The sequence below is a fragment of the Anser anser genome (genome assembly GCF_964211835.1).
Source record: "Anser anser genome assembly, contig: SUPER_W_unloc_9, whole genome shotgun sequence".
Classification (NCBI taxonomy): Eukaryota; Metazoa; Chordata; class Aves; order Anseriformes; family Anatidae; genus Anser; species Anser anser.
The window spans coordinates 293,762-312,990 of record NW_028154223.1 but is presented as its reverse complement, the minus strand read 5'-3'; the positions used below and the strand labels follow the sequence as shown (position 1 = coordinate 312,990).

The following is a 19,229-nucleotide window of genomic DNA, read 5'->3' as shown; positions in this document are numbered from 1 at the left end:
CAATGTACTTCTTGTGTTGGGGACCCCGGAGCTGGATGCAGTACTCTAGGTGGGGTCTCATGAGAGCAGAGTAGAGGGGGAGAATCACCTCTTTCAACCTGATGGTCATGCTTCTTTTGAGGCAGCCCAGGATACAGTTGGCTTTCTGGGCTGCATTTATGATGCTTTCTGAAGTTAATGGATGTATTTTTATGGTACGTGTCATTGGGGTCATCTAAAATTATTTCAGCATTTAAATGATGATGTGACATTAGAAAAAGATTTACCAAACACTTTTGAGGCTATCTTAATCTGTTAGACATAAGCCTTTGGGCAAAGTAAGGCTTTGCTTAGTTTTTATTAGTGTGTAGACTCTTACAATCTTACAGTGTAGACTCTTTGTTATGTATAACTGTAGTATCAAACCATCAAATTCCAGCTACACAGTAGCATTTGGTAGCTCTAGTATTAGAGGAAGATCTGTAAGTGTGTTTTTTTTTTTTTAATCACTTTTGTATGCATGATGCAGGCTACCTCTATTAGGTAGGTATTAGGTTTTATTATGTCAGACTTCAAGTCTTCATCACTTGTTCCTTCTGTAACAGGTAGTCCTGTAATATCTGATTCATGTTTTTATTTGTGTATTGTTAGAGAAATCATCTAGGTGAAACATTAAAAATATGTCTGTCACGAGCCAACATTGACCATAGCAGCGCTAATATTTATGGGGTTTAACAATTTCTTGTCTTCCTATTAGTGTTCAAAATTTACATTGCTGTATTTGTCTTTGCTTATCTGCAGTGATCAGAACAAGACTGAGTGAGCATTCCACGTTAGATAAGTGACAGTGCATGGAGCACTCCACGCTGGAACAAAGGATCTACAGTCTTTTTATGACCCAAATTCTAGGCTTTATATACTGAAGTGAAGAAATGTTGTGACACCATGAGGCTGAACATTTAACACTAGCTCTCACCTAAGTTTTCTTGCTGAATCAGTGTGTAACTATAAATACATGTATTGATAACATGTATATGGCTCTATTTTTTATTTACTTGTTATAGAAGAGGAAGAACATGCAACTTTGAATCACCAGTGTGGGTTACTGCTTTAATTTTAAACAACTTGCAGAATTTCACTGTCAACCTTCCTAAGATAATTGCACAGTTTTTGTTCATGTCTAAAAACCACAAAAGACAAATGCACATATAGCATACTGTATGTGCTTTATATGCACAAAAATCTATGTTTTTTTTTTTTTGGGGGGGGGGGGAGTTCAGTAAAGCCTAGGTGACTTATTGGCAGGGTTTTTTTGCTTTGTATAATCATAGTTCATTGCTGCTGGTTTCTATAATGAATCATCTTGTTACATAAAATGTTGGTTAATAACTGAGGGCTGTCAAATATCCTTATGACGTTGCCTTTTCTATTGTCTTACTCCTATGAAGACTTTTGGCTCTGAAGGAATAAGTGTGAAAAGCTTTATTTTTTTCCCAAGTTATTTTTATATTTCTGTTGTGGTTTTACTTATGTAATATGTGCTACAGAATTTTTGTTAAACATGATCCAGAAATTTATAGGAAGATATTGTATGAGTGCCCAAGAGACTGCCTGAAAGCTAGAAGTCATCTTTCCATGGTGTATGTGGACCGCTTTCTTGCATGATATCCAGGGCTTTCCTGAAGCCGTGAGAAGTTACAGTACATTACAATATTTATTGAAATAATTTGGACTACATAGGACAGCATTCCCAGTCTAGAATGAAGATGAGTATGTTATTTTCAAATCTTGCATGTGTTTTCCTCATCTTAATAAAGCCATGCTATGAGGTTCATGTAGAAAATGAATCACGTTGATACTTTCCTTTTGATTAAAATCCCATCAGAGCTATGAGGATGTGTAGGAAAGTTCCCTTTAGTTGCTGTGATGAGATCTTTTACCAATGTCTGGTAGCTGGAAACTATTCGGAGACTGCTGAGTGTTTCACTGACCTCTTTATCTCAAGAAAAAAAAGTATCATACATATTTTTTTTTTTCAAAAGAAAGCTGAAAATTTTATTTGATATAGTATAATAGGTACTTGAAAATGACTATAAGATAGTAACATAATGAAGATTTGGCAAATGATTAAATGTGATCTGCACGTTGTTGAAAAAAATGTATCTATCTTCTCTATAGAGATTAAATGATACATACACATATTACACATGTATTCAAAATTCATGCTCCATAACTCTACATTTTTTATTTGCCTTTCTTTAATGGTGTGCATGAAGTATGCCTTATTACAGAATTATTCTGTTAATTTGAATATGTAGAGAAGTGCCTGTATGGTAATGCTACTAAGGCAAATAATATGAAAACTTGTACATTTACTATATCACCGGTAAGCATTTTATATAATGATGTTAAAAAAAAAACAAAACACAAAACCTTGTACCTCAAACGTACTTAATCTTTTTACAGTCAAGTAAAACAATGGTTCATTCACCATAGCCACTGATGGGAACTTTAAATAAATGATTTAAAAAAGAAAGTTTAATTCCTTATTTGCCATTTCTGGTAATTGTTGTTGAACGCAGATGAGTAACTGTTAATTCAATTGGTAGCTTTATTTTACAAAGGTATGGAAAATTTACAAAGTAGTATATGTCTGTAGTTGCAGTAAATACGATATACTTTTGCGATTTATTCCATAAATAAAATTACACTATGGATACTATTAGTAAAAAATACATTTGCCTTTTAGATAAAGGCACTGGTACTTCGCTACTATTAGCCATGCCTGATCAGAATTGTAAGATGCTTTTTAAAGAATATAAAAGGAGTTGCAAGACTGAGACATAGGTATTAACTGACCTCTTCAAAAAGGCAGCTTTCTATAGGCCTCTCAGATTGTCAGTGTGCAAGTAGCCATTAGGTCCTTTCTTCCAGAAGGGGTTTTCCTTTGAGAGTTCTATAAAATTTCCACTGTCTCTTGAGCTCACCCCTTTTTCCAGTCACTGACACATACATGTGCACTCCTGAGTTTACTTCCTGTTAATGGCTCTGTAGTATTTATACAGCTATGGTCATCTTTGCAGAAGAAGCCCCTAACTCCAGAATGGGTGTTTTTCTAAGTTGAACCAATTTGAAGGGCTGAGAATGCAAACATCTTCTTCAAATATTGTTCCCTGAATATCAGTTTGGAGAATTTGGATGTTGCCAAACTAAATCTGAAGGAAGTTCTCATGGGAGACTTCAACTTCCCAGACATCTGCTGGAAATCATAGAATCATTAAGGCTGGAAAAGACCTTCAAGATCATCTGGCCCAACCACCAATACCCCCTACCACCAATGTTACCCACTAGACCATGTCCCTAAGCATCACGTCCAACCTTTCTTTAAACACCCCCAGGGATGGTGACTCCAACACCTCCCTGGGCAACCTGTTCCAATGCCTGACTACTCTTTCTGAGAAGAAATTTCTCCTAATTTCCAACCTAAATCTCCCCTGTCACAACTTGAGGCCATTCCCTCTAGTCCTATCACTAGTTACCTGTGAGAACAGGCCAACCCCCAGCTCCCCACAGCTTCCTTTCAGGTAGTTGTAGAGAGCACTAAGGTCTCCCCTGAGCCTCCTCTTCTCCAGACTAAACAACCCTGTTTCCCTCAGCCGCTCCTCATAAGACTTGTGTTCCAGGCCCTTCACCAGCTTCGTAGCCCTTCTCTGGACACGCTCCAGCACCTCGATGTCTTTCTTTTAGTGAGGGGACTAAAACTGAACACAGTACTGGAGGTGCGGCCTCACCACAGCAGAGTACAGGGGGACGATCACCTCCCTGGTCCTGCTGGCTACACTATTCCTGATACTAGCCAGGATGCCGTTGGCCTTCTTGGCCACCTGGGCACACTGCTGGCTCATGTTCAGGTGAGTATCAATCAGCACCCCCAGATCCTTTTACTCCGCACAGCTTTCGAGCCACTCTGCCCCAAGCCTATAACGCTGCATGGGGTTGTTGTGACCAAAGTGCAGGACCTGGCACTTAGCCATGTTGAACCTCATCCCATTGGCCTCTGCCCATCGATCCAACCTGTCCAGGTCCCTCTCTCTGCAGGGCCTTCCTACCCTCCGGCAGATCAACACTCCCCCCCAACTTGGTGTTGTCTGCAAACTTATTGAGGGCACACTCAATTCCCTCATCCAAATCATCAATAAAGATATTAAAGAGGATGGGCCCCAACACCGACCCCTGGGGAACACCACTCGTGACCGGTCGCCAACTTGGTTTCACTCCATTCACCACCAGTCTCTCTGCCTGGCCATCCAGCCAGTTTTTAACCCAGTACCTGTCCAAGCCAGCTTGTCCAGGAGAATACCGTGGGAGCCCGTGTCAAAGGCCTTGCTGAAGTCTAGGTAGACTATTTTAGCGAGGACCTCGCGTGGATCGAATGCAGCGAAGGATATTGGCAGGGAGGTAAATGGTACCAACCCCTAAACCCCCCCCAAAAAAGGCAGACCAAGGCCGTTTTGTTAACAACAAAAGGAGGACCAGAGAAAACATTGGTCCGTTACTCAGTGAGGATGGTCACCTCACAAATAGGGACGTAGACAAAGCAGAGATGTCTAATGTTTTTTTCACCTCTGTCTTCACAGAATCACAGAATCGTAGGGGTTGGAAGGGACCTCAAGAGATCATCGGGTCCAACCCCCCTACCAAAGCAGGTTCCCTAGAGCAGGTAGCCCAGGTAGGCGTCCAGACGGGCCTTGAATATCTCCATTCTCCTTGAATATCACAGTGATACCATTAATAGGACACTGACATATAGCAATCACGGTAGTGATGACATAACAGCATTAGATAATAATTAACATAATACAATTCTACTCATGGGCTGTTCTCACCCAGTATTAAATCCCCTTGAGGTACACACCGGACCTCCCCATTCTTTTGCATTACTCACCAAGTGCATCAAGGTCCTTGAGCAAAAGTAGTCCCATGAATGGGTTTGCCTTTGCCTGAGGCAGGAATAGCCCAGACTGTCTTCCTCAGCATGTTTTTTACGAGCACTACAGGGACTTTATCCCCTTCTACAGTATGTAACAGGTTTGATTGGGCAGGTCCAGCTCGGTTGGCAGATCCCCTAGTGTTGACTAACCAGGTGGCCTGATCTAAAGCCAGCTGGATGGCTTTCACTTCTGCAAAGTGACTCGATTCACCTTCTCCCTCAGCAGCTTCTGCAACTTGTCATGTAGGACTCCATACAGCAGCCTTCCATCTCCGATGCTTTCCCACAGTATGACAGGACCCATCAGTGAACAGGGCATATTGCTTCTCATTTTCTGACAGCTTGTAGTACAGTGGGGCTTCTTCAGCACGGGCCACCTCCTCCTCCAGTGATATCCCAAAATATTTGCCTTCTGTCAAGGCCACAATCACTTCCAGGATTCCTGTGCGACTAGGGTTTCCTATCTGAGCCCACTGAGTACTCAGTTCAACCTACTTACTCCGTGTAGCATCTGTTACATGATATGTAAAGGGGGTCCTTCCTTTGAACATCCAGCCCATTACCGGCAGTCGGGGTGCCAGGAGGAGATGTGCTTCAGTACCGACCACTTCTGAAGCAGGAACTATCTCCCATTTAATTTGTTCAAAGGCTTGTCGTTGCTCGGGGCCCCGTTTGAAATCATTCTTCTTACGGGTTCCTTGATAGAGCAGGCTTACAATCAGACTGTAATTTGGAACGTGCATTCTCCAAAACCCCACGACACCTAGGAAAGTTTGTATTTCTTTTTTGCTAGTTGGTGGAGACATAGCTGTTATTTTGTTGATCGCATCCACTGGGATCTGATGACGTGACGTCCATCTTGTTATTTTATTCCTAAAAAATGGATCTCTTGTGCAGGTCACAGAATCACAGAATCACAGAATTGTAGGGGTTGGAAGGGACCTCAGGAGATCATCGGGTCCAACCCCACTGCCAAAGCAGGTTCCCTAGAGCAGGTTGCCCAGGTAGGCGTCCAGACGGGCCTTGAATACCTCCAGAGAGGGAGTCTCAACAACCTTCCTGGGCAGCCTGTTCCAGTGCTCTGTCACCCTTACCGTGAAGAAGTTCTTTCGCATGTTGGTGCGGAACTTCCCGTGATCCATTTTTTGGCCATTGCCCCTTGTTCTGTCCCCACAAACCACTGAAAAGAGGTTGGCCAAATCCCTCTGTCTCCCACAGTTAAGATATTTGTAAACATTAATAAGATCCCCTCTCAGTCTTCTTTTCTCCAGGCTGAACAGACCCAGGTCTCTTAGCCTTTCCTCATAGGGAAGATGCTCCAGGCCCCATATCATCTTTGTGGCCCTCCGCTGGACTCCTTCCAGGAGATCCCTGTGTTTTTTGTACCGGGTGTTATAAATTACTCTTTTAGCCAGAAAGATTTAGTTTATTGAGTAAGCGATCAGCAAGCAAAACAGCGCTGGGCGGCCGGGGAGTCCGTGCTCCTCAAACGGCGTGCACCCCCCCCCCCCTTCACAGTCCCCTTTTATCATCGGGTTCTTCCGGGGTTACGTAGCCCCCCTTCCTGGTACTGCGGCTGCGTCGACTGTTGCTAGGGGGTCGTCTCCGGTCCCTCTGGTGGTCGCACGGATGAAGGCCGTAGTCTTCCTCCGCTTGGTATGTGGTGTTTTCCCTCCTTAACCGGTCATGCTGTTTTGTCTTCAGATAGGACAGTGGGTTATCAATTTTGCAGTTATAGTATTTACACAAAGTTCTCTCAACTCTCCGTCCGAGACAGCAACAGGCAGGGAGCCTCAAGGTCCTTACAGCCACCTGGCGACTCCCTTTGTTCCTTCTTAATATAGCCATGGGAAATAATGAACAAACATGCTTCATACACCACAATCCCTCCTTTTTCTTTTAGTAGTTATTTTGTTCATTAATTCCTGGTATGCCTGTCTGCTGAGCGTTAGAGATTCAGCATCCTCACTCGTGGTTATGGGTTCGTATTTGGCACTGATATGCATCAAATGTGCTGTCTCCAAACGGTTTTTTACAATCGCGATTACTCGATTAAGAATACATGGTCCAAAAGTTAGACTCAATATTAGTAACAACAAAGGTCCCGCTATTGTTGACAGTAAAGTTGTAAGCCAGGGTGAATAATTAAACCAATATTCGTACCAATTCTGCTTAGCCTCATTTTCTTTCTTTCTTTCTTTCTTTCTTCTAATCTTTCTCTGAGCTTCCTCATTGTATCCCTCACTACTCCAGTGTGGTCTGCATATACACAGCATTCTTCTTTCAAGGCGGCACACAATCCACCATGTTGTAAAAACATCAGATCTAATCCTCTACGATTTTGCAAAACAACTTCTGATAGTGACCGTACCGATTTTTCCAGGGCAGTAATTGACTGTTCACCCCGGTGCCTCCCAAAATTATTAACGTTGCCAATGTTATAGCCGTGATTGGTTCTCTTCTTGTTAAGTGGTTCTCTGCTACTATGTGCTGTGTATATACATACTCTTCAGAATGGTATAGAAGGTATAGAATTCTTGGTACAATTATTACCTGTATACAGAAATCTTGGGATACATTAAAGAGTTCAAGTGATAAACAAGGGGTAACACCTATCGATGAGCAGACCCATCTAGCATTGTTTGCAGGTATTAACCACCTTTCTCTACTTCCTGGTGTAACCTTCTCCGTAATACTGCATAGATGGGGCTTCTCACTAAGGATTGTACCTACACATCTTCCGTTCCCAGTTACTTCCGTCAATGTTATTCCTACATCTCTTCATGGAGGCCTTATATCAAGGCATAACCAACAAGGTTTAGGGATGTTGGGATTTGTTTGATTCAATAAGAAATAACTAGCTTCCATGATTTTCCACATGTTATTTTCAGTCACCCCTTCATTTTTTTCATATTTTTGGCCTACTGATTTGTTAATGACCTTTAGTAGCTTTGGGCTATTTGTAGTTTGTATTTCAGAGGCTTGTGTCAAAACATTTCCTGATAGTTCTTGGTGTGGACAGTTTGGCCCCACCTGTTGGGGGTTCTTAATTTCTTCTTTCCTTATATGCAGTATCCCCTCCCCATTTAATTAGGCTCCAAATAAAAGGTTTATGAGGATACGCAGATCCAGGAACAGTGCAAATACTTACACCTATTACTATGTATCGCAAAAAGTGGATAGGGCCCATCTTTGGGGTTTTTACCTGGTCACGCAGATCCCCACCGTTTCACTCTCTGCCTCGCTTGTCAGTTCGGTTGCGGCGAACTACAAGGTGCGGGTTCTTCTCGGCAGCAGTAGTGCTCTTCAGGGGAGTTTCTCGGTTAGCTGCGACCTCTTGCCTGTTACCAATCACACAAAGCCCCCCTCCTCCCCCTTTTTACGATACGTAGACAGTGACAGTATATACTTATCGAGTCCGTTTTAGAGTAAGCTTTAAGTCATCAGGGTTTGCGACTGCTTCCCATTCGCTTGTCTGGATTGGGATTAGTCCCTTCACACGACTGGCATGCGTCCACCCCTTCTCAGCCGTCCGGATAGCAGTCTCTGTAGTAAGTAAAACAACATAGGGGCCTTCCCACCGTGGTGTTAAAGATGTTTCTTTCCATGTCTTAATTAGAACCTTATCTCCAGGTTGTATTCTATGGATTGCTATATCTAACGGGGGACGCTGTGCCACCAACACTTTCACTTGTAATTCCCTCCGTCTATTCATAAGTTGTATTAAATAAGGTGTTAATTGTGTGTCCTGTATCTGGGGGTGATCAGCTGGTATCTCTAGATCATAAGGCATACCGTATAGCATTTCAAAAGGTGAGATTCCGACATCGACTCGAGGCTGTGTTCGAATATTCAATAGTGCAAGTGGTAAACATTTCACCCAGGAGGTTTTTGTCTCCATCATAAGCTTCGTTAGTTGCTTCTTAATTTCCCCATTCATTCGTTCTACCTTTCCAGAGCTCTGAGGGTGCCACGGTGTATGATATTCCCAACTCGTCCCCAAGGCCTTCATAGTTTCTTTGGACACTTTTGATATAAAGTGCGGGTCTCGGTCAGAATCAATTGTTTCTACAATCCCATACCTCAGGATAATGTTTTCTAATAGTATTTTTACCACAGCTTGGGCCGTTGCCCTCGTTGTCGGGAAAGCCTCGACAAAATGCGTGAGATGGTCTACAATTACTAATAAATATTTGTACCTTCCCACTTTTGGAAGTTCTGTGAAATCCAATTGAATTCTGGCAAAAGGTCGGTGTGCTAATTCCCGACCTCCTAATACTCTTTCCCTCATTTGTCGGGCATTCACTCTTTTACAGACAAGACATTCATGCACAATTCATTTTGCTACATTGTATATTCCAATATACATATATTTTGTAGCGAATTGGTCCACTAGTGCTTGAGCTCCCCAGTGGGTGTTCTCATGAAACCTCCGTAGCACTCGCAGAGCTGCAGACTTAGGAAGCATTTCCCGTCCATCGGGCAATATCCATTTACCCCCCATCTATTTCTTCTATGCCCATTTGAGCCATTTTATCCTTTTCTGGCTGCGTAAAACAGAGTAATGTATATATGGGTCCGTGTAAATAACGATGGCAATGTGACTTTTTCCCCTCCTCCTTTTCCCAGGACAAGCAACTACATTGTATAGCATCAAAGCCGAAATCCTTCCAACAGGCATCACATGGAAATTCCTTTAAGTTTTTGCCACAGTCTGGGCAATTTTCCCTCGCTCTTATAGTTCTCATACTCATTAATGCTGTTCTTTTCGCCTCCTGATCCGCCAGGTTATTACCCCTAACCTGAGGGGTAAGGCCCCTCTGATGTCCTTTTATATGTACTACAGCAATGTCCTTAGGTTCTCTAATAGCTTGTAGGACCTGGGCAATTAATTCCTGATGTATTAAACCCTTTCCTTGTGAATTGATGAGCCCTCTTTCTTCCCATATTTTACCAAATGTATGTATTACCCCATAAGCATATTTTGAATCTGTATATATATTGTGCCACTTTTATTCTTTAACAATTTTAGGGCTCGCAAGATGGCATATAGTTCACAAGCTTGGGCCGACCAGCTAGGGCTCAGGGGTCCAGATTCTACTATCTCAAATGTTTTCCCATTTACCAGCGCATACCCTGATTTTCGTTTCCCTTCAACTATTCTTGAGGAACCATTACATATATTTGTTCACCGACAGGTAATTCCACTTCTTCTAAATCAGGTCTTAATTTTGTTTGCTCTTCTATATTTCGGAAGCAATTATGACCTAAGGGCCCATCTGGTTCCCCATAAAGAAATTGAGCAGGGTTCTGTAGTGAGGTTGTTTCTAGTGTTAATTTTGGAGATGAGATTAATATTCCTTCATATTTCAATAACCTGGCATCAGTGATCCATTTTTCTGCCTTTTGTTGCAGTACTCCACGTATATTGTGTGGAGATATTACTTTGATTTCCCCTCTGAAAGTGATTTTTTGTGCTTCCTCTACCAGTAAGGCGGCAGCCACCACTACTTGCAAACAATTTGGCCACCCCCGGCTAACTGAGTCTAATAATTTAGACAAATAGGCCACAGGTTTTTTACTCCCTGCCCATTCTTGGGCCAGCACTCCGTATGCCGTGCCTTCCGCGCTGTTCACGAACAAACAAAAAAACAAAACAAACAAACAAACAAAAAAAGGCCTCCACAAATCTGGCAAACTTAACACTGGGGGGCGTGCTAGTTCTTTCTCCTTCTCATTCTCTCTCCTGACAAACACTTTCTGCGCTTCTCTTAATAACACGTCCAAACCCCGATACCCCGATCCTGCCAATCTTCTCTCTTCTCTAATTTCTTCTAATTTCTTTCTAATTTCTAATATCCAGCCAGGATTTTGCTACGAATGAGTTTTCAGCAGGGCCTCTCCCACAGGAGTCCCCGGATCCGCCCCTGAATATAGCTGCAGGCTTTTACGCAGCCTCTCTAGCCATTCCGTCGGGGTTTCATCCCTCTTTTTTTTTTTTTTTTCTCTCTTTTTTTTTTTTATTTGTTGTTGTTGTTGTTGTTCACTAAAGGCCTTATTGATGTTGTGACCTCTCGGGACTGATTCCCTAATTAATAATGGTTCATAAATCTTGCATATGACCACGGTGTATGGGGTCCTGATTATTTCAATTAGGTCTCTGCAGTGGCCACTTAACATCTGCAGCTGGACCTTGCTGATGCTGTTGATCCCAGATTCGCATTCCCGCTCTCCTAATCATTCCCCTCTCTTCCGAGGTAAATAAAATCCCCAATATAGATTGTATCTCCTCCCACGTGTACACATTGGGTCCTAGGAACTGATCCACTCGCTCTGCTACTCCAAGGGGGTCTTCCAATAAATTTCCCATCTCTTTCTTAAAATCGCGGGCATCCCCAGAATGTGGGGACCGCCACATACCCCATTTCGGGTTGCGGGCCTCCCATAGATATTTCTCTCAATGGATACAGCCCCCCCACGCTCTCAGGTTTCTGAGATTTCTGTCTCCGTTTTCTAATTCGACTCCTAGTTACCGGCCCTTGATCGACATCACTGTCCGACTCCCCTGAAGACTGTGGGTTCGAAGGCCCTGGGGGGGGCCGTGGGCAGGACATAGGGAGGTGGTGATACCGGGACCTCCAATTCCCGATTCTTTTTCTTACGTTTCTCCTCCCCTTTCTCCTCCCCTCCTTTTTCTTTTAACGAATACAAATTAACTCGATCCCCCCAGCCCAGCCAGAAACTCGCATATTCGCATATTCGCTTTCTTCTAAACAAAAAGGTTCTTTGGCATTCACATAAACATTTAAGGCTTGACACACCCCGTTGTCGGACGACCCATACAAGGGCCAATAGAGACTGTCGCCTTGAATTTGCTGATCTCCCCAAACTTCAATACAATAATGAATCATTTTTACTTTGTCCTTTCCCCGCCTAGAAGGGGAATCACTCCAATTCTTAATCATTAACCCCAGAGGACTATCCGGGGGTATAGGGGGCAACCTAACCCCGCCCATGGGACCAGAAGGCTTACTCTTCTTCTGTCCCATCTTCCGGAGCGCCTTCACACACACACGCAGCCGCTTCCCCTTTGGTCGTGGCCCAGTCCCTCGCGGGATGTGGGAACCGCACTACTGAGGGGTCCGCACTCACTTCGTCCGCAATTGGACGTCTCACACAGACGCACTCTGGGATCACCAACCCCAACCGAACGGAACACGAGCCTATACTTACCCACCCCATGGGTCTTCGTTCGGCCTTCGTGCACAAAGATTACCTAGGGGTTTGCCGGCTTTATTTGCTTGCTGCCCGAAATTTAGGGTTCGTCGGTAGAGGGCCCGAACGGGAATAGTCCCGGCGAAGGCCGCCGAAATCGGCGGGGCGCCCCCCTCGATAGGCTTCCCGATCGACGTACCTCTATCCGAGTCACGGCACCAAATTTGTTATAAATTACTCTTTTAGCCAGAAAGAATTAGTTTATTGAGTAAGCGATCAGCAAGCAAAACAGCGCTGGGCGGCCGGGGAGTCCGTGCTCCTCAAACGGCGCGCACCCCCCCCCCCTTCACAGTCCCCTTTTATCATCGGGTTCTTCCGGGGTTACGTAGCCCCCCTTCCTGGTACTGCGGCTGCGTCGACTGTTGCTAGGGGGTCGTCTCCGGTCCCTCTGGTGGTCGCACGGATGAAGGCCGTAGTCTTCCTCCGCTTGGTATGTGGTGTTTTCCCTCCTTAACCGGTCATGCTGTTTTGTCTTCAGATAGGACAGTGGGTTATCAATTTTGCAGTTATAGTATTTACACAAAGTTCTCTCAACTCTCCGTCCGAGACAGCAACAGGCAGGGAGCCTCAAGGTCCTTACAGCCACCTGGCGACTCCCTTTGTTCCTTCTTAATATAGCCATGGGAAATAATGAACAAACATGCTTCATACACCACACCGGGGAGCCCAGAACTGGACACAGTACTCCAGGTGAGGCCTGACCAGGGCAGAGTAAAGGGGGAGAATCACCTCCCTTGACGTGCTGGCCACACTCCTTTTAATGCACGCCAGGATCCCACTGGCCTTCTCGGCCACGAGGGCACACTGCTGGCTCATGGTCAACCTGTTGTCCACCAGGACCCCCAGGTCCTTCTCCTCAGAGCTCCTCTCCAGCAGGTCGTCCCCCAGCCTGTACTGATACATGCAGTTGTTCCTTCCCAGGTGCAGGACTCTACACTTGCTCTTATTAAACCTCATTTGGTTTCTTCCTGCCCAGCTCTCCAGCCTGTCCAGGTCTCACTGAATGGCAGCACAGCCTTCTGGCACGTTGGCCACTCCTCCCAGCTTTGTGTCATCGGCGTACTTGCTGAGGGTGGACACTATTCCCTCATCAAGGTCGGCGATGAAGATGTTGAACAAGACCGGACCCAGCACCTACCCCTGGGAAACACCGCTAACACCAGTGATGGGCCCTGGAACACCCAGAGCCCTGAGTTGGAGGACTGTCACTGGTAATGATGAACTCTCATTCAACTCCAAACTTGTGCGGGATCTGCTGCTCCAGCTGGATGCATATAAGTCTCTGGAGCCCAATGGGATTCATTGCAGGGTACTCAGAGAGCTGGCTGATGTCTTCACGAGACCTCTCTCAATTATTTTTAAACAGCTGTGGGAATCTGGAGAGGTCCCAGTCAACCAGAAGGTGGCAAATGTTGTCCCGATTTTCAAGGACAAGAAAGGACTTTATTTTTAGCGAGGACCTCGTGCGGATTGACTACAGCGAAGGCTCCTGGCAGGGAGGCGGACTGAGCCTCCCTGTGGGATAGTGTGGGATAGATGAGTGGACAGAAAGGCGGGTTGAGAACTGGCTGACTGGCCGAGCTCAGAGGTTGGTGATCAGTGGTGCAGAGTCCGGCTGGAGACCTGTGACTAGCGATGTTCCCCAGGGGTCGGTGCTGGGTTCGGTCTGTGAAGACCCTGGTAACTGCAGGCCTGTCAGTCTCACTTCAGTGCCTGGTAAAATTATGGAGAAGATTATTCTGAAAAACACTTGAAAGACAACACAGTCATCGGACACAGCCAACACAGGCTAACAAGGGAAAAGCCCCGTTTAACAAACTTAATTTCCTTTTATGACAAGGTCACCCATCTAGTTGACCAAGGGAAGCCAGTTGATGTGATCTTTTTGGATTTCAGCAAAGCTTTCGATACTGTTTCTCACAGTATCCTTCTGGACAAAATGTTCAGTTTACAGCTAGACAAATACATAAAAAGACGGGTTAACATTTGGCAGACGGGTTGGGCTCAAAGGCTTATAGTAAATGGGGTTACATCAGGCTGGCAGCCAGTCATTAATGGGATTCTGCAGGGCACCATTTTTTGGATGCAGGACTGTAAGGTGTGTAAAGTAAGTTTGTGGATAACACTAAACTGAGAGGAGCTGTGGACTCCCTCATGGGTGGAGAGGCCTTGCAGAGACATCTTGACAAGTTAGAGGGCTGGGCAATCACCAACAATATGAAGTTTAACAAGAGCAAGTGCTGGGATCTGCACCTGGGATGGAGCAATCCTGTATATATGTATAGACTGCGGGATGAGAGGCTGGAGAGCAGCTCCGCAGAAATGGATCTGGGGGTTCTGGTTAATGGCAAGTTGAGTATGAGTCACTGGTGTACCCTGGTAGCCAAAAGGGCCAACCATATCCTGGGGTGCATCCAGCACGACATTGCTAGCCAGCTGAGGGAAGTGATTGTCCTGCTCTACTCTGTGCTGGTGCAGCTTCACCTTGAGTACTGTGTGCAGTTCTGGGCACCACAGTATAAGAAAGACATGAAACTATTGGAGAGTGTCCAGAGGAGGGCTACGAAGATGGAGAAGGGCCTAAAGGGGAAGACGTATGAGGAGCGGCTTAAGTCACTTGGCCTGTTCAGCCTGGAAAAGAGGAGGCTGAGGGGAGACCTCATCGCAGTCTACAGCTTCCTCACGATGGGGAGAGGAGGGGCAGGCTCCAATCTATTCTCTTTAGTGACCAGTGATAGGAGCCGTGGGAATGGTGTCAAGCTGCGACAGGGGAGGTTCAGTGGAGGTTCTTCCTGATGTCCAGCCTGAAGAGGGTTGTCACGTACTGGAACAGGCTCCCCAGGGAACTGGTCATGGCAGTAAGCCTGCTGGAGTTCAAGAAGCGTTTGGAGAATGCTTTCAGACATATGGTCCAAATTTTTGGGTAGACCTGTGTGGATCCGGGAGTTGTTCCTTATCGGTCACTTCCAACTTGGGATATTCTATGATTCTAATATACCTAGCAGAATTCCCCAGTTACAGCTACACCTCGTGTGAAGAATTATCTCCTTTTTGTTGTTGATTTCATTTGATGATGGCCTAGTTTTTTACTGTAAGAAGCACCTCACAAACATTAATCTTATCTATACCACTCAGGATTTTATAGCTATAACAGAGGCCTTCTGCCTCGCTAGTTATTCTCATTTTCAGACTGAAAAGTACTAGTTTCTGTTAGGAATGAGTAAGCAGACTATCCTAGCATATCTTTGAACATCCTTATCACTGGCTCTTTTTCAGTTCTGAAATTCTGGGGACAAAGGTGGACTCATTATTCAAAGTGTGTGCAGGCTGGTTTTATACATTGGCCTAATTATGTCTTTTGGTTTTGCTTCCTAGTACTTTCCTAATTTCCTTTTTTTTTTTTTCATTTGTACTGCTGATTCAGTGGCAATGTCAGAGCAATATCTATTATAACCTCAAGATTAATTCCAGAGTAATAATGGGGAGTCCATCCTTTGGTAATCGGTACTGATAGTTTTTAGGTAAATATATGTCCTGGTTCCAGTTAGGACAGAGTTAAGTAGCTCATAGTAGCTGGTAGGGTGCTATGTTTTGGATTAGGATGAGAAGAGCGCTGATAACATGCTGATGTTTTAATTGTTGCAGAGCAGTGTTTACACCAGGCCAAGGACTTTTCGGCTTCTTGCTCTGTCCTGCCAGCGAGCAGGCTGGGGGTGCAGCAGGAGCTGGGAGGGGACAGACCCAGGACAGCTGACCCAAACTGGCCAAAGGGGTATTCCATACCATCTGACGTCATGCTAAACAATATATAGGGGTGGCTGGCCGGGGTGGGGGGGCCGGCTGCTCGGGAATAGGCTGGGCATCGGTCAGCGGGTGGTGAGCAATTGCATTGTGCATCACTTGTTTTCTTACACATTATTATTGTTAATACTATTACCATTATCACTATTATTATTATTATTGTTATTATTATTTTCCTGTCTTAATAAACTGTCTTTATCTCAACTCACAGGCTTCACTTTCCCGTTTCTCTCCCCCATCCCAGAGAGGGAGGGGGGAGGGTGAGCGAACGGCTGTGTGGTGTTTAGCTGCCAGCCGGGTTAAACCACAACAATATATTATATAAATATAAATAAATCTGGGGATGTCCTTATCCTGTCCCATGTCTGGGGATGTTGCGGGAAAGGAATTCACAGGTGGCTTTGCGCTGTTTCACATGTCCCTGAATTAGAGATAATGAGGAAATAAGCAGTAGAAACAAAAACTTGAGCAAGGTTGAGATAAATAACTTGGCTACAGTGTTAAAGATGAGCTTTGGGCAGTGGCCAATTGCTGGCTGGCTTGAGGCGCATGTCTGAGGGTCTCTAACCAATTGTATGACAGATTCGGGAGCGTGGTCACGGGGACCCCGTGGCTACGGGGAAGGTATATGTAGTGGTGAAAAAGGGCAATAAAGGTCTCCTGTTCAAGAGCCATCAGGAGTCTGTGTCTTTCATCCCTTCAAATGGTGACCCCAACGTGATTCGCGGAGGAACAGCGCTGCAAGGAGCATCTGAAGGGAACCCAGCCGAACGAGTCAAGCTCACAGCCAGTCTGCAGCTTCAACCCCGGGACATCACCTGGAAGGCAGGCGAGTGGCTGGGCATTAATCATGGGAGCTAACCTCTCTGCAGAAGAAGAGGCCATAGTAAAACTATTAATGCAACTACTAATAAAAAGGGGAGTAAAATATGATCCGTATAAGATAAAACTACTGTTGAAATTTTTGCAAAAGAATGGGGCCCCGTCGAAGGTTTCGGCGGTGTTTGATTTAAAAACTTGGGAAAATGCTGGGACAACTATATGGGACGCTGCCTCGCAGGGAGATACAACAGCTGCTGAGGTGATGATGACCTGGCGCTTAGCAACTGAGACACTGAGATCATGGCAAGCGGAAAAAAGGGTACAGACAGCGGCCGCACAGGCTACGCAGGCGGGTGAAATAAAAAGCGGTGACTGCGTACCGCCAGAGAAAGCAAACCTGATAGACTTGGGAATAGAGGCAGAGACAATATCCCAACCCATGGTGGCCACTCTGCGCTCGATGCCATTGCGGCCATCAGCGCCGCCAGCGCCGCCGCCCGCCCCGCTGTCAGCTCCGGGCACCCGCCCGCCCGCCCCGCCGCCGGCTGCTGCGTTTCTCAGGTTTGAGCACCGCCCGCAAGCATCGGGCGCTGCCATGTTCCGCCTGCTGCTGCGCCCGGGCCCGCCGCTCCGCGGGCCCCCGCTCGCCGCCGCCCGCCGCCTCCGCTGCTGTGCCCTCGCCATCCCCCCCACCCCCCACCCCCGGGCCGGCCTCCACTCAGCCCGCCGGCCCCTCTGCTGGCGCTGCGGGCCGCCGCCGGCAGCTCGGCCAAGGATGTGGGTGGATCCCCTGAAAAGGCAGCCACAGATCTCAGCAGTGAAAACAAGAAACTCAATAAATCCCAGCAGCTGAAAAAAGTTTTCAAAGAATGTGGTGCTGTAGGGGTTTCATTCCATGTTGGAATTTCATTAGTATCTCTAGGAATCTTCTACCTGGCTGTGTCAAGTGGTGTGGATATGACTGCAGTTCTCTTCAAACTTGGTTTCAGTCAATCATCGCTGCCATCTAAAAGGGCTGCTGGTACAGGCACATTTGTGTTGGCATATGCTAGTCACAAATTGTTCGCTCCACTACGAATCAGCATTACTATAGTTTCTGTGCCATTGTCCGATACTGCTGGAAGATTGGTTTCTTTAAACCTCCTACCTATTGTGGTTTAACCCGGCCGGCAGCTAAACACCACACAGCCCTTCGCTCACCCTCCCCCCTCCCTCATTCCCGGTTAGACTCACTTCAGCCTCCAATACAGTTAACTGCTGGGATCCCCCTGTCACGCCATAAATACAGATGGGCTCTGGCCTGATCCCATATTCCATTCCTTTTGACACTGATCTTTAACCTCAGTTTGCCTTACTGTGATAAGGAGCTTGCCAAGAGAAGTTGTGGATGCTCTGTCCCTGGAGGTGTTCAAGACCAGGTTGGATGAGGCCCCGGGCAACATGCTTTAATAGCTGGCACCCCCACCCAAGGCAGGAGAGTTGGAACTAGATGATCTTTGAGGTTACTTCCAACCCAAGCCATTCAATAATCCTCCCATTTTGAAAAAGGGTAGAAAGGAGGACCTGGGGAACTACAGACCGATGAGCTTCACCTCTGTGCCTGGCAAGATCATGGAACAGATTCTCCTGGAAGCAATGTGAAGGCACATGCAAGACAAGGAGGTGATCCGAGACAGCCAGCATGGCTTCACCAAGGGTAAATCGTGCCTGACCAATCTGGTGGCTTTCTACAATGGAGAGACTGCATCAGTTGATAAAGGGAAGACCGACTGATGTCATCTACCTGGACTTCTGTAAGGCCTTTGACACGGTCCCTTATGACATCCTGATCTCTAAATTGGAGAGAAATGCATTTGATGGGTGGTCCATTCAGTGGATAAAGAATTGGCTTGAAGGCTGCACCCAGAGAGTGGTGGTCAATGGCTCTATGTCCAGGTGGAGGCCGGTGATGAGTGTTGTCCCTCAGGGGTCTGTCCTGGGACCGGTACTGTTTAATACCTTCATCAGTGACATAGACGGTGGGATCGAGTGCACCCTCAGCCAGTTTGCAGATGACCCCAAGCTGAGTGGTGCGGTTGATAAAACAGAAGGAAGGGATGCCATCCAAAGGGACCTGGACAAGCTTGAGAAGTGGGCCCACGTGAACCTAATGAGGTTCAACACATCCAAGTGCAAGGTGCTGCACCTGGGTTGGAGCAATCCCAGGCACGAGTACAGACTGGGAGAAGAACTCATTGAGCGCAGCCCTGCAGAGAAGGACTTGGGGGTTCTGGTGGATGAAAAGCTTGACACGAGCCAGCAGTGTGTGCTTGCAGCCCAGAAGGCCAACTGCATCTTGGGCTGCATCAACAGAGGAGTGGCC

At 46.0% G+C, this 19,229-nt stretch overlaps 1 protein-coding gene and 1 long non-coding RNA gene across 13 annotated transcripts in view; one reads left to right on the top strand and one right to left on the bottom strand.

The window, feature by feature from the left end:
• Window positions 1-19,229, top strand: part of LOC310888967 (ceramide transfer protein-like) — a 77,703-nt gene that overhangs the window by 28,499 nt on the left and 29,975 nt on the right. For 4 of the 12 annotated variants that reach the window (XR_014576284.1, XR_014576285.1, XR_014576286.1 and 1 more), the window contains 2 exons: window positions 781-6,625; window positions 6,747-8,181. The exons of 2 other annotated variants lie outside the window; for them this stretch is intronic. Coding sequence is in view for 3 of the 10 variants with exons in the window: in XM_083852680.1 (XP_083708806.1) it covers window positions 781-824 (44 nt within the window). In the remaining 7 variants the exon portion in view is untranslated. Of the gene's footprint in view, window positions 1-780; window positions 6,626-6,746; window positions 12,675-12,795; window positions 12,903-13,220; window positions 17,378-19,229 lie in introns of those variants that run through there. 6 more of the 12 variants (XR_014576288.1, XM_083852683.1, XM_083852681.1 and 3 more) reach the window with 3 other exon arrangements.
• LOC310888970 overlaps window positions 6,524-19,229 on the bottom strand; it is a 306,398-nt gene continuing 293,692 nt past the window's right edge. The window contains exons 3-5 of the long non-coding RNA XR_014576291.1: window positions 12,203-12,707; window positions 8,175-8,515; window positions 6,524-6,658 (exon numbers count right to left, since the gene is read on the bottom strand). This is a non-coding gene — a long non-coding RNA (uncharacterized lncRNA). The remainder of the gene's footprint in view (window positions 6,659-8,174; window positions 8,516-12,202; window positions 12,708-19,229) is intronic.